Source organism: Astyanax mexicanus, chromosome 11 (assembly GCF_023375975.1).
Source record: "Astyanax mexicanus isolate ESR-SI-001 chromosome 11, AstMex3_surface, whole genome shotgun sequence".
Lineage (NCBI taxonomy): Eukaryota > Metazoa > Chordata > Actinopteri > Characiformes > Acestrorhamphidae > Astyanax > Astyanax mexicanus.
The window spans coordinates 46,097,538-46,113,202 of NC_064418.1; the positions used below are offsets into that span (position 1 = coordinate 46,097,538).

General features: G+C 39.7%; 1 protein-coding gene across 1 annotated transcript in view; it reads right to left on the minus strand.

Annotated features, from left to right (window-relative positions):
- Positions 1-2,191: 2,191 nt before the first annotated feature.
- Positions 2,192-15,665, minus strand: part of znf804a (zinc finger protein 804A) — a 92,858-nt gene continuing 79,384 nt past the window's right edge. Inside the window, exons 3-4 of the mRNA XM_007233764.4 lie at positions 11,416-11,546; positions 2,192-9,224 (exon numbers count right to left, since the gene is read on the minus strand). Of these exons, the coding sequence (XP_007233826.3) occupies positions 6,131-9,224; positions 11,416-11,546 (3,225 nt within the window). The 3' untranslated portion in view covers positions 2,192-6,130. The remainder of the gene's footprint in view (positions 9,225-11,415; positions 11,547-15,665) is intronic.

The window sequence follows — 15,665 nt, forward strand, 5'->3', positions numbered from 1 at the left end:
GAGTATTTTGTTTTGTATACTGATTAAATCATAATGGATTTAAATAATAGTACATACTGAGAAATTACATATTGTGTAATGAATCATAGTGGATACTGAACAATTCATAGAAATAATTTGTAATGGCTAATTAGTGATTAATAGTGTAACTATTAACTATAGCAGATAAAAAATTAAAGGAAATGAAAACAAATATGCAAAATAAATAATAGTAGACTCTGAATAATTAATAATGGATACAAATCAATAAATAAATATATTAAATAAATCAAAGTGAAATCTGAAAAAGCTGTAGTTAATACTAAATAATTAATAAAAGACACTGAATAGTTCATAGCAGAACACTTCATAGTGGATACTGAACTAAAATAATTTGTAATGGCTAATTTATAGTTTTAGTGTAATTCATAGCAGATACAAAAAAAAATACAATAAAAAAATATGTTGAATAAATCAAATTAGACTCATAATGGAATCAATTCATAATGGATGAAAATCACAGTGGATACTGAACAAAAGATAAATACTAAACACTATATAATTGATAATTTAAAATTTTAATATTTTTTAGTAGTGGATACTGAACAATGCATAGGAGATACTAATTGACTAATTCATAGTGGATGCTCTATGAATGGGTCTTTAAGGGTGTATCAAATAATTCACATAACACCAATGTATTTGTATTTGACGATAGTTTACATGTTGTAAATAAACGCTTACAGTCATAGACCTGTCTGTGTGTCTGTCTGTTTCTCGGTCTGTCTGTCTGTCTGTCTGTCTGTTTCTCTATCTGTCTGTCTCTCTGTCTGTCTGAGTGCTCGTGGGGTGGCTGAACTATCGCTTTAAGGCTACAGAGCTGCTCTGTGGAGCGAGGAAATTGAAAAGTGACATCGGCATTCAGCGGGTGGGGTAAATCTGGTGTGTACGTGTGGTTTCATCATGTCGGAGCCGATAGTGCCGAGAGAATGGCCGCCGCTCTCTGGAGGAAGCTGGAGATGAAATATTCCTCCGCGTGGTCGCCGCTGCCGCTTTATCCCCGTTCACACGCATTCATCACATCCCAGCCAACATAAACACCAATCACAATACAAACCCGCCCCTCACACACACACACACACACACACACACGCGCCATTCGTTTCTATATTTTATTAGATATTACTTCAACATCATTCGTTTGGCAAAGTGGCGTAAAAAACATAGTTGCTTTGTCTTATCTAAATATTTTCATACATACTAGATAATAATACCTTGCACGATTAAAAACAGGAACGTATTTACATATACATTAAATATTACATGAATTATAAAGCTTATTTCATGTTATTTTTCCGTATTATACAACATGTACACAGTCTTGAGCAATTGTTTGTTTGTTTGTTTGTTTTTAACTGCTGAAAAAAATACATATTGTGCGTATACACAATTTTAATCTGTATTTTTTTGTTTTTTCAGTACAGTCAGGACAGAAGAACACATGGTGTAGGATGGTGTAGATAATGTAGAGCGAGGAGCCTGCTGGGTCTCTAACAGTAGGTACACTTACACCATCACGCTTTTACTACGAGGATGAGTTCATGAGTTCATGATTTCTACAGCCCATAGATTGAAAATAAAAAATAAATAAATAAAAAAACGAGAAAAAGACAAGAAAAAAGACCTAAAGACGAGCTAAAATCACTTTTCCTAAATGTGGGGATTATTAACGGATATATATATATATATATTTTATTTTTTTTATTTTATATATTCTTCTTTTTATCCTTTATTTAACACGACCTACCCTACTTTTACTGAAGCTACTCCACAGAATCTCCCTGCTCAACGTCTCCGAATAAATCTGGGATTTTCATTATTATTATTATTAGTGCTCCAATCAATTTGGGCCGTAAAGTGATTTCCCGACTGGAGGATAATAGGGCTATTATCTTCCTCAGGAGGAAAGAAGGAAAGAAAAGAGGAAAGACATCGACTGGAAATAAATGAAGGAAGGAATTACATCGGCTCAGACCACTTTTTTAATTCACGCAAAGCTCCAGAGCGCAGACGAAGCGCAAAAATACCCCAACTGCCCGCTTGTTCTCCAACCAGTCAACACAGGGAATGGTTTACATGTGTGTGTGTGTGTTTTATATATATATATATATATATATATATATATATATATATATATATATATATATATATATATATATATATATATATATATATATATATATATAAAATACTGCACACTGTAAAAATAACAGTAACACTTTCTAAGGATGTCATGTCTATAACATATTTATAACATATTTATAACACATGTATAATGCATTATAATGCGTGATAATAAGGCAAAAAAAAACTTGCTGCTGCCAGAAATAAGTGTTAGAATAGTATTAGATTAAAGATGTTAACAATGCTGTTTAAAAAAAATGGCAAAGCAGTGATTCCACACTGATTTCTACTATCAAACCTCAGATCTTTCTAGATACTGATCTTACTTTGTGTTTTATATCAATCAGCATTAAACCTGCCATATTAATATATTTGTAAGTATGTTTAAATATTAACAATAAATTAAATCACTGTTTCCCTTTTAATTGATGTGTTGTAGCTGCTTATCAGTGGTTTTAAGGCATTTACAACCTAATCAATAATACTTTATGATATAGTTTATAAACCATTTATAAGCCATTTATAAAAGTAGTCTTATTTTAAAGTGGTACTGATTTATAATATTTTGCTAATGCTCTTATCCAGTGAATTACAAGGTTGTTGAGCCGGGTCAGTGTAGTGTTGGGAGTCTGGCCCAAGGACTCATAAATTATTCTTGACTTGAAAATAGTATTAGTTATAATCAGTTAAAATGTATTATAACAGGTCTTGTGCGCTCTAAGTAAAGTGCCAGATTATAATGTATTATAAGTCATAATGCTTAATAGTAAATGGCTATAATGGGTTATGCATTTTTATAAATATTTATAGCCATGTTTATAATGCCTCATGAATGCATTATAATATATTATGAATGTGGTTATAGAGTCTAATAGAGATGACATTTACAGAAAGTGTTACCTTTATTTTTTTTATACAAACCAGTACTTTTACTTTTATTGGTGTAGCAAAAAAATATGGTCACAATTTGTCATGGATAACAAACATGAATATATTATGTGATACACATATTATAACCATGTTTGTATATATAACTTTATAAATGCATTATAACACATTCTGAATATGTTTAAAATGTCTTATAAACATCGCACACACAGAAAGTGTTACCGAATCTAACTAAAGACCTACTGTATCTTGTATTAGTAGTAAAGCTTCCACCAAATTTCGAAAATACACATTAATTTTAATATATAATTTTTATAGGGCCTAATATAGAACCCTGTGGCATGCCACGATGCCAATCTTTGAACTGAACAGTATAGTAAAACTATACAGCAGTTTTTCTCGCTGAACGATTGATAACGTAATCATTAGTATCTCATGTTTTAAGGGGTTAAACTCCTCGGCTAACTCTTCTGAATGTTCCCGCGGCCTGGGCGAGCGAAGGAATCAGAAATATTTTGGATCTGATGCAAGACGGAGAAACATGATCCATTAATGCAATATGCGATAGAGGAAAAAAAAGAAGAAAAACATGTGCTCTTATCTTTCATATCCCAGCGGTTATTATTACAGCGCTGCACAGTACGTAAATATTCGTGATACGACGCGGACGATACAGAGCGACGGCAGATCATTCGCCTGCGTCGTTTGGTTGTACTGCATCAGTGGGCTCATTCTGAAGCTGGGAGGGCTAATATTCAGCCCCAGAGATATAAATCATAGAGTATAATTCATTCAGAAACAGCGCAGCCGCTAATGCTTCAATAAAATTTGGCTTATTTTAAAGGGATGCTGTTCTGCAATCAGTTTCACCAGCTGAACTTTAATCTGATCTGAGGTTAGGGTATAAAGTAGGGTTGGGTGCTACTGTATAATAGTAATACTGTATATAGTAGTATTTTTTACACGTAGTATTTTATTTTTTTACACAAACCAGTACTTTTAACTTTTTTTACTTTTTAGGTCTCATTCCATCGTTTTTTGCATATATTTTAAAATGTCTAGTTGTGGTCTCTAGTCTGAATGAATGCCAATGAATGCTCATGAATATTCATACATGCAAACATATCGCTTCTGATTGGCTAACAGCACTACAACAGAGAACGCCTACCTGCTGCCTACCCTTGTTTCTGTCAAATCATGCTACCTTGTCAAACCCTGCTTTCCTAGTGTATATTTAAGGTCTCTGAAAAACGCAGAATCAACCGGAGATCCGATTTAAATCTCGTTTAAACTTGTTTATTTCTGAGTATTTTATTTTCTTAGCCACTGTAGACAATGGGGTTTGAGGAAGAGTTTCATATGCAGCATGCTTATACAACTCAACAACTTTTCACACCTTTGCATTTACGATTGCCACAGTATGGGGGGGGGGCGCTGTGGGGGATCACTAATTTAGTAGCACCCAAACTCAATGGTAAGTGCAATTCATGTTTCATGTTTAATGTTTAAGCTATGTTCTGGTTTATGCTCAGCTGGTGCAACTGACTGCTGGATTTAATTGCAACATTAAAGTGTTGTACTGATGCAGAACAAAAGAAATGAAGCCTAATTGTTATATTGTACTAGATATGCCATGTTACAGCATTAAAGCAATGGCGACAGTAATTGTAATATCCATAGAATTCTGTTATTTTTAATTTGCCATGTCTGAATGAATCCATACACTTTCCAATCTGATGTCCTGATTTCCAACAGCCCAACAGAAAGTCTTCAAAATCCGAGCCAAAGCGAGAAACAGGAGGCAACGGTCACTTGTGTTTTTTCACGCTTCGTCACGTCCGTGCTTGCTTTCATACGAAACCCAACGAGCTGCAGCTGAGGTCAGTGTTAGTTAAATATGCATCAGGCTGCATTAAGCACACACTGGAGTCCAAACAGGATCTGCCTCGCTGAGCATCTGCTGCGCTGGGGTCTGCGCTAGCGTCGTCAAAACGATTTCACCCAAAAAAAAGAGAGAAAGGGAAAAAAAGGCAACATGCATTTTTGCATTCGCTGTTTTAACATGAGCCTCTAAATCGCAATAAACAAACACTGAAACGGCTGCTTTGTCGCTGCTACAGCTTAATCCTACACACACGCACACCTGCAGCCCAGAATACCTGGTGGTTGCCATGATCACTGAGCTAATTTCGAGCTTTGTCGCATGATGAGCAAACTGTACATGAGAACACAAAACAAAAAGAGCTGTGGGTGGGCATTAAACTCCACAGCAATGCCGCAGAGAGAGAGGTGCAACCCTTTTACAGTGAGAAATCTCTGAAACGTGGTGTACAACAGCATTTAAATGCCAATTCTGCTCGCTAAATCCACTAAACACTAAACACTCAAAACGCTCCAACACCAGAACACCAGACGCTCCTCGTCTTTTCTGATGCAGAGTCATGGCTCAAGGTTAAATATAAATCCTTTTGGATTAGTTGCTCGTCTACCTGACAGATTAAAACAGGGATTTGCTCATTTATTTTGATAAAAGGAAACCCCAATGGCTGTGACGTCTTATCTGTGAAACACATTTGGTAAAACACAACAACAAAAAAAATGAAAACAGAGCTATTTTTTACCCCCTAAGGTACAAACAGTCCACTTGTTTGTTGCCTGTTTTCCTCGTTAATGTCAGAAGCCTTCAAGCACTGTAATGTTGGACTGGTACATTGCTTTGTGGGATTAGAAATGATGCAGGGAATGAAAAACAAACAGACATATGATAATGATAGAATGAATAACTTCGCTTGTGGTTATTTCTAGTACTTCTAGAAATCTTCTAGAGTTCTCCAAGTTTTCGCTCTGGAAATTTCTTTTTATTAACTTTTCTCTGGGCTGGTTTCCCAGACAGGGATTAAGCCTAGTCCTGGAATACACTGGGTTTTTCCAAGGAAGGGAAAGAAGGAAAAAATATAGCTGGTGAAAAAGCTTAATCCCTTGCTGGGAAACCCTTTGCAATCTGTTTTTGTTTTTGTCCCTGTTGCTTTTAATTTCTGTTCATAAGGGAACCGATAGTGTTCATGTTCTGTTCGTGCATCTAGAAGAGAGGCTGCAGGGAGATGACAGCAGGGTGGGGTTGCAAAACGGACGTAAACGCCGCGGGGCGATGTAGGATCGGTGGAAAGACCGGGGTCGGACGCGGAAGGGCATGAAACGTCACAGCCGCTGGGTGGAGAGTGGGCGGACCCACCACAGACACCTGGGAAGGTGTGACGAAGGCAGGCGTGGCAGCAGGTGGGCAGATTTCCGGTGGAAGAGGGAGGCGAGTCATTGGAACTACCTGAGGGAAGATCGGGGGAGGCTGCGGCGGAAGGAAAGTGGCGTGGTGCTGAAGGATGGTGTGGCGGATTGTGATGGATCCTGAGGGCACCGTCGAGGACATGTGGACCGGGTGCAGGATGGGACTGGAGACTTGGAGTGAACCTCTTGGCAAGACTGGTTTTAGCTTGGTGGGAAACACCTGCTGGTGTAAAACCTGTCTGTGGGCATGGGCCTGTAGGATGCAGTGTCTTTCCATACTTTCTGTGTGGGCCTGGAAACAATGAGCAGCGTGGAACTGGTTTCTGCCGAGGCACAAGCCCTCCTCTTCCGGAAGGTGAAATCTCTGCATCTGTGGGCTGTGCTGACATGATTTATCATGACTGACTTTTTCTTTCGCTACTTTTCGCAGGCCACTTTCTCTCACATCCAGCAGGCCCTTCAGGGTGAGCTGTTCGTTCTCCGGTAGGTGAAACCTCGGTGGCTGCAGAGGCTGTGGGCTGTGCTGACACGATTTATCGTGACTGATTTTCTCTGGCTTCCTCTGGAAGATCTCTCTCACATCCAGCAGGCAAACTTGAGCTGCCGCGGCACACGTTTTACAATCCTTTACGGAGCCCTGCTCCGCTCTAGACAGGATCTTAGCGAGCTCCTTTGTGCTTGTCAGGATCTCTGCAGGTCCAGAGTCTCCCGCAGGTAGGGGATGAGTGCCCTTTCCGCTCTGAGCATTGATCTGAGTGGGGGAAGGGTTTGAGTTCGGCTGGCAGCAGCTGTTATCCACGGCCGTTTGACCTGGGGCACCGCTAATGGAAGTCAGTATCTGACAATCAACCGCACCACTCTCTAAGTCATCAATACTGCATGAGATTTGGTCTGGCCCATTGGAGCTGTCACACACTGCTTTTAAATCATTCACCGCTGACTCCACCACGGAGGCCTGGCCCTTCATATTCGGAGCAGTGCTTTCAGCAACAGGATGTTCGTTTGCAGGGTGAGAAGGCTGGGGACAGATTTGCGCCAGCTTTTGCCTTTTTCTTGCGTGTTTTGGGCAAAGCATATTAAAGCCTTCTTCAACACTGTTGTCTTCTTTCATGGGTCCGCAGCAAATGCACTGCGTCAGATCCGAACAGGTCTCTTCCTCGTCCTCGCTGGTTGAGTTGCTGTGTCGTTTCTTTGGCATCTTTCCTTTGTGCAGATCCTCAACGTCCCTCTCTGCAGAGTCTGGAGCTTCTAGCCCCAGGCTGCTGTGATCTGAGGCTTCACTCTCAGAGGGAGGTGTGTTGAGGCAGCTTGAGCCGTGTCCTGTTATGCCTGCCTCCCCTGCCGTCCCGCTGCAGTTTCCCAGCACCTTTTCACTGCAGGCCCAAGGTTCATCAGAGCCTCCCGTGGAGCCGTTTATCCTGCCCGCCTCCTCCCTCTGCTCGGCAGGAGCGATGCTGTTGTTCTCTGCCTGATTTTGAGCTGATTGCTTTGACTTCTCTAATGGCTGCGCTTGCTGTGAAGTGGCGCCTCTAAATTGGCTATCAAGCTCTTCCCGGCTCTCTGCTCGTCTGTGGGATTTTGCGCATTTCTCCACGGCGCTCTCATTCTGCTCCTCTTCGTCATCCTCCACCTCCCTCCTCCTTCTTCTCTTGTGATGCCGTTTGTGTCTCTTTTTGTGCTGGCTCCTGTAATGGCGCCGATCTCTAGCCCGCAATTTGTCCTCCGCTCTCTTGCCGGCGTGAGGCCAATCTTTGGTATGCCTGCATCTGCTGTGCACTTTGGGTCGTACACTGCCTTCCGTATCACTTGAATACTGATGGCACTTTCTGACCTTGCTCTCTGCCCTGTGGCCACATGAGGCCTCCTCTGTGTGTCTTTCCAAGCAGGAGGATTTCTGTGCACTGTTGGCTGAGCTGCTGGAACAGGACTCCTCATCAATTTTGGGTTCAGTTGCCTCCTGCGCATCAGGGCACCTTCTGATCTGTGATGCCCTGAAGTCGAAAAGAAGCGGATTGCAACTGAAAGACAAGGAAGGCTCCGTTCTGGTAAAGGAAACCATCTCGGAAGGCCACTGAAAGATGGTTTTACCGTCCCTGCCAAGGACAGAGAAAAAAGGCTGACTAGGCTTGGAGAAATGGCTAGGGGGTTTTGCAGCAGCCGCATCTGCTTCTTTTCCTTCGCTTTGAAAGGAATCGTGCTCAGGTGGCACCTCAGAGGAGGTCTTTACTGGGGGGTCACTCACAGACAATGCCATCTCTTTGCTGTCGCCGCAAGTCTCATCCTGACTGCTGACTTCTTTTTGCTCAGCCACAGCGCACTCCACGTGGTTCTCAGAGTCCACAGCAGTTTCAGAGTTACTGGGTAAGTCTGAATTGGAAACAGGAGACATGCTTGTGTCCTCAGAGTAAACGAGGAACGCGCACAAATCTGAAGAAACATGCCCCAGCCCGTCCACTCCAGCAGGCCTTTCTGGAGATTCCTGATTGCCCACATTACTGCTTTCTGCATCGCAACAAAGTGTTTCCTTGCAGTTCGCCTGTTTTTCCTCACCTGGCGAGTCAGGTAGGTCAAGCTCCACAAATGGAACCTGTGTCCTGCTGCTTCGCTCCACCGTTCCCTCCTCCAGAGCCTCACAGAAAACTGCGGCCGAAGACTCCAGCTTCACTGAAGCTTTCTTCGGGAAGGAAAAGGAGAAGGCTATTTTGCGTCTGAGCGCTTGCTTCTTGGCCGTTTTTCCGCCGTATGCCCACGTGGTCTGCTTGCAGCCGTTCAGCTGGTTCTGGGCTCCAGGTTCCAGCCCTCCGGTGCTCTGGTTCTCCTCCTGCGGATCCCTGAAGCTGCCTTCCACTGCTACCGTGGTGGATTTGAACATAGGGCCGCTCCCTGGGGCGCTGCAGCATAAAGGAGAAGCAGAGAAGAAAAGAAAGAGAAAAACATTCGGTTAACACAGATATAAAATACTCTGCCTGACTGCAGATCTCACAGTTTCTAACGCTCAGTGGGGAGCTTCTACACATAAAGACTGTTGTGTTTAGAAACATAAACTGATTTAGTCTAAGAAAAGAAGTTTGACAAATGAAAGACTCAAACTGAATAGATGTTGCTGTGCAGAAATATATTATTATACTTTCAAGCACCGCTGTAAATAATATTTAACACTACATTATAATTTGGCCTTCATACAACAGCCTAGCTGTTACAGCCAGTGCTGTAAGTAAAAATACCGTAGAACTCTGTAAAACTGATTTGCTGCACTTTCAGCTTCACTGGCTGTTTGGATTAAAGCGCCTTTGTGGTTTCTGTAGGCTGGTGGTGGCCATACTTATCTACAGAGGGCTGCAGGTTTCACTCCAGCAAAGCAGGAGCGCATCTGATCAGCTGTTTGAAGACTGACTGATGGAATACGTGGACTGTGGTGATCTCCGGCTCGGTAGGAACCGGCTCTTTTTGGATAGGATTGGGCAGCTAGTCTGTAGATGTTGTGACTCCTGGCTCTTATTGATAACAGTATACAGAAATCAAAGGCAGTCCCTCTCTCTGAGCCAGAGAGACTTTGCTCACTTCTTAACAAGCAACCGATGCTGGAGTTCCAAAAAATAGTGGAGTCTGATAAGATCTTTAACCCTTTTAAGCTTGAGCCATCAAACAGTTGACATAAAACTTCCATTTACTTTAAAACTGCAGAGTTTAGAGTTTTAGAGTTAATTTAATCTTTTTTTTACCATCGTTTCAATGTTTAAATGTTTCAATTTTGCTTTAATTTAATGATATCTGATACATCATGACTTTATTGCACACAGCAGTTTATTATAACACTAAACTGTTTAACCCCTTATACTCTGAGTCAAGTTTTACTTAAGTCATAATTTAAACTTCAAAAGTCAGTTTGTCTTTGCTATCATAACGACAGGAAAAGGATGCCTTACATGGCTTAAAACATGCAAAACGGCATGCATTAATTTTCATAATTAATTATCGGTGTGTTTTGGCCATAACATGAAAAGAACCAATCAGTGTGTCACTTGCCATTTCCTTTAGGAGCCAGGTGAGCTATTTTGCTATTTTAACAGTGCAGCTGCCTGGACGTGTCCAACACTTCTCAGCAGAGAAAATTGGCATGCTTGTTCCACTCATTCATTCTGTTTAGAGTTGATGTAAATGTTTATATAATTAAAAAAAAGCATGCACTATGTGTTTGTGCACTGCTGCATTTCCATGTGTGGGTAACAAATGCGAGTATATGTGCATTGGGGATATGCCTGTGTTGAAAATTAACTGCTAAGATAGCAATGAACATCTGACTATTTATGTCTGTCTAAGTTGTATTCAGTCCGTGGAGCACCTGTGTTTTCAGCTGCCAAGATAGCAATACTCTCAAGAAATGTACCTGAACACAACTAAGGGATCACCCAGGGATACATGTCTAGCAATGCATCTTGAAGGCAAGCTCTTCAGATGGTTGCAGGGCCTTATAAATCTTATTAAAATAATATTGGTCTGTCAAAGGTATACCATTCATCTTGGCTTTGAACACAATGCTTTTCACACAGATTCATTGGTTGTCTCCAAAAAGACAAATTCTACACACTACTTTTGTTTGTGTAGCTCAATAAATATTGCTTATAGCATATATATATATATATATATATATATATATATATATATATATATATATTTTTTTTTTATTATTATTATTATTATTATTATTATTATTATTATTATTATTATTATTATTATTATTATTATTATTATTATTATTATTTACTGTTCCTTGTAAATATACTGCAATCTGACATTTTTTTTGATGGTGAGTGCATGGTAATATATATTATTTACCTTACTTATGATTTATTTAAAGTAATTCATTATTTAATAATCACACCGATGATGCAGAGGTCTCAAAAGCTCAAACATGAATCAAATATGCATCACTTTGCTTTAAAGGGTTAACTACAGGTCAGTTCCTCAGTTTCTGTACAGCTACATGTTTACAGAAGGAGCTGATCTATGTGAGAGTGTTGGAATATATGAATATAAATATATTTGAGGGAAATTAATGGTGGTATCAGATGATTTTCCTACCACTGAACTTCTCGGCGCTGCTCCGCCAGTTCATGCAGTCTTCGCAGAGCTCTCTCCTGCTTCCGCTCATCTTTACGGGACTTGGAGGCCACGTTACGAGCAAACTCCCTCTGCTTCAGCTCCTTCAGCCTCTGCACAAACACAAACACACACACAGTTTGTGATATAAAGGTTAGAAAACATAGTTTTCCACTTTTTTGACTGTTTTTAATTATGACATACTAATGGTATTTCTTTAAGTCTTACAGGTGCGTCTCAAAGAATTAGAATAACATTGAAGTTTCTTTATTATTTCAGTAATTCAGTTCAAAATGTGAAACTCATTATATTATATAGATGTATTATACACACACACAATAATCTCTTTTAAGTGCTTATTTCTTTTATTGTAGATGATTATGGTTTACAGCTAATAAAAAACAAAAATTCAGTCTCTCAGAAAAATTGAATATTCTATAAGACCAATTGGTACTTTCGGCTACAGTGTGGGCAGTGTGCCAAGTCCTGCTGGAAAATGAAATCCACATCTCCATAAAAGTTGCAGTCAGCAGAGGGAAGCATGAAGTGCTGTAAGATGTTAGACTTGATAATAAAACACAGTGGATCAACACCAGCAGATGACATACTGGAACCTGACCACACCAAACCATCACTGATTGGTGGAAACTTCACACTAGACCTCGAGCAGTTTGGACTGTGTGTCTCTCCACTCTTCCTCCAGACTCTGATCCATTGATTTCCAAATGAAATGTAAAATTTACTGATGATCAGTGATGGTTTGTTTGGAGAGACATGTCATCTGCTGGTGTTGATCCACTGTGTTCCTCAAAGAAAAATATGGCAGGATTTGCATATCTTATTTGTACGTACTGTGCATCCCTTTACAGCCCATAATACCATTAAACCATTCAAGGAATTAGGAGGAATTTCAGCATGCCATCCCACAGACGCATTGTAAGAAGTTTTACTTAAATTCCAATTTTAAGTCTTTTTTGAGCATTTCTATTGGTTGGTTTATTAAGTTATTAACTTCAGAAACAATTTGTAGAACAGCAGCCATATTCATATTATCTACATATACTTCATATTTCTTCATATACTCTAAATGCTGGAGTCTAACCCTAATGTAGTCCAAACTAGGTCTATCATGATAATTACATTAGTGATTTATCGTATAATAAAATGGTCATATCTTCAATAATATATATATTTTTTAATATTATTGAAGTAATGGCCATTTTATTGAATGTACTATAAATCGATAATGTGTAATAAAGTAATAAGTAATAAGTAATAAACTGATAATTGTGAAATCATATATTGTGTTTGTATGTTTCTTCACATATATATTCTATACATACCAGTGAACAGTATTTTAATCCAGTCATGCTAAACGACCAATCAGTGCTTCAATAAATAACTGTAAATGACTCCATACACACAGTGTGCACAGAGGGCAGTAGGTGAAGAAAAAAGTATATATTTCCCACTAATTCTGATTAATTACAAATAAGTTGCTGAATGCTTTGTGATGCTATTCTATTATCATTATGTCATAACAATAATATATGGCATTTATTATTCTTGGTATGCCAATAATATCGTTTATCGCAATAATTGTTGGAACGATATATCGTCCACAAAAAAAAAAACAAAAAAAAAACTTTTCATGACAGCTACCCCAAACTAAAACAAATTATATATACAGTACACACCAGGACACAACTTCCCTTTTTCAGTGCGTTTTCTTTACTTTCATGACTATTAACATTGCAGATTCTCACTGAAGCATCAAAACTATGAATGAACACGTGTGGAGTTTTATGTACTTAACAAAAAATGAGCTGAACTCCACAGTCACCGGACCTGAACCCAATCTAGATTTGAGGTTTGGGGTGAGCTGGAGCACAGAGTGAAGAAAGCAAAAGGGGCAACAAGTGCTAATAAACACCTCTGGGAACTCCTTCCTTCCTGCAAGACTGTTGGAAAACAATTTCATTTCAGGTGGCCACCTCTTGAAGCTCATTGAGAGAATGATGCCAATGATGCTATTTTGAAGAAACTAGAATATAAAACATGTTTTTAGTTATTTCGCTTTTTTTTTGTGAAGTGCATAAAACTCCACATGTGTTCATTCATAGTTTTGATGCTTCAATGAGAATCTACAACGTAAATAGTCATGAAGATAAAGAAAACACACTGAAACAAAAAGGTTTGTCCAAACTTTTGGTCTGTACTGTATATTAATTTTATTTCAGTAAAAAAACTAAAAAAGAAAATACTTTTGTTGAAATATGTAGTTTTTGGGTTTTTCAAAGGACGTAATCTTTATTTAATCTTTATTTTATTCCAGTTTAAGTCAGGACAGTCAGGCTGATAAGCTGAGAGTTAGTTGAGGCACTTTTGTCCCTGAAATCTAAGAAAACACAAAGAGCGCCGCTTCCATCCGCCTATCTCTCCATCTGCAGGACCGGCGGCGAGCGGGAGCCGCGGATCCTCCGAGTCTATTTGAATAATAATAATGATAATAATGGGTAGCGAGAGGGCGAATCCCTGCTTTACCACGCCGGGCTTTATGAGAGCTCGGCGTATCAGTGTGTATCAGCTGTTGAGGAACGCGGCACGGAGAGAGGGAGAGAGAAAAGATTAAAAATCTCTTCAGGACGGGGGAAGGTAATAAAGGTGTTTGCACGCCAATGTTCCGCTTCATCAAACCCATTTTCAGCTCAAATGAAAAGTAGCTGAGGATGAGGTCGCTAAACTGCATGAAATTGTCCTATTTATTTTAGAAAAGACTCACTGATACTCATTTGCATTTGCTTCCTGCTATGAAAGACTTTGTGCCCTGAATGTAAACTCCTGACTGTGTGTGTATGAGTGTGTGTGTGTGTGTGTGTATCTGTTGCTTTGAATCTTTTTTCTATATTTTGTATTCATCTCAGTTATATAATAACACCTCATTTTCTATCTTAAAATACAACATGAGACACTACAGTCAAAACATTATGAATACCTATTGGTTCTATGCTCACTGTTAATTCTATAGGACTGTATAGCATCGGCTATTGACTGTGTACTCCGTTATTACTATGTGTTTAATGCCAAGCTCAGACTACACCACATTTTTGTCCCTCACAATGTTCACTATGTCAGATTAAGCAGTCATTTTCGTTTTGCGTCGTTCTCGGGGGACTGGCAACACTACAGGTTAGTCACCGACCAATCATCGTCCGCGTCCTCGCGTGAGTTCGTAGGTCATCGCGGGGGAGAAGCATAGAATCTGACAATCATGGCTAAAGAAGCCCTTTGTGTGATGGTAGCGCTTTTGTGCTGAAAAAAAAACTAAAAAAAGAGGGAAAAGCGACTGTGGGCTCATTCCTGGGTTCCTGGGTGACCCAAATGGACATTACATGCTTCGTGTACTCCAGAGAGAACTTAAGGTATGGTAAAGATGTAGCTACTTAGGTTTCAGTGCCTGTAAACAGAATATTTAATGGATGAAGTAGATTATTAGATGATTATTAGATTATTGTTTCTCTGGTCCAGTGAACTGCAGGAGCACCGTCCTGCTTTCTTTTTCCGTGTGTAAATCTGTGCACCACAGAACGCTCTGTCTTCCTATTGGTCAGAGTCAGGGAGCAGGTCGCGGAGCAGCATGTGTCAAACTAGGCGATAAAATACAAAAAATTCCAACATGCTAATCTTTCCATCGGACGTTCCGACGGCGTCGCTCACGTCACATTACTGCTCTTTGACTGTGTCTCACTACACGGACCTTTGGATCCGACACGCGCAATGTGTCGGCGCCGACAAAATCGGGTCAAAATCGTGTAGTCTGATCCGGGCATTAGTGTTATGAGTAGTTGTCTTGTGTTCTGTGATATACACTTTTGTGCAGTTTTCTTTTGTACATGTTTGCAGCTGGACGAATGGACGAATTTCCATATTGGAGATGAATAAAGTAAAGTCAATTTAAGTCATTTTAGCAGCTCCATATTGTATCATACAGAAGCATTTTGTAGTTCTATAATAGTTACAGACTGTAGTTCTGTGTCTGTTTCTCTGTATATGTTAATATTCTCCTCATTTCACCCTGTTGTTCTTCAATACTCAGAACCCCACAGCATAGAAAAAACACCATAAAGCAGCTACGTTTATTATTTGGGTGGTGGTGGATCGGATACAGCAGTGCTGCTGGAGTTTTTAAACACCTCATTGTCACTGCTGCACTGAGAAGAGTCCACCAACCA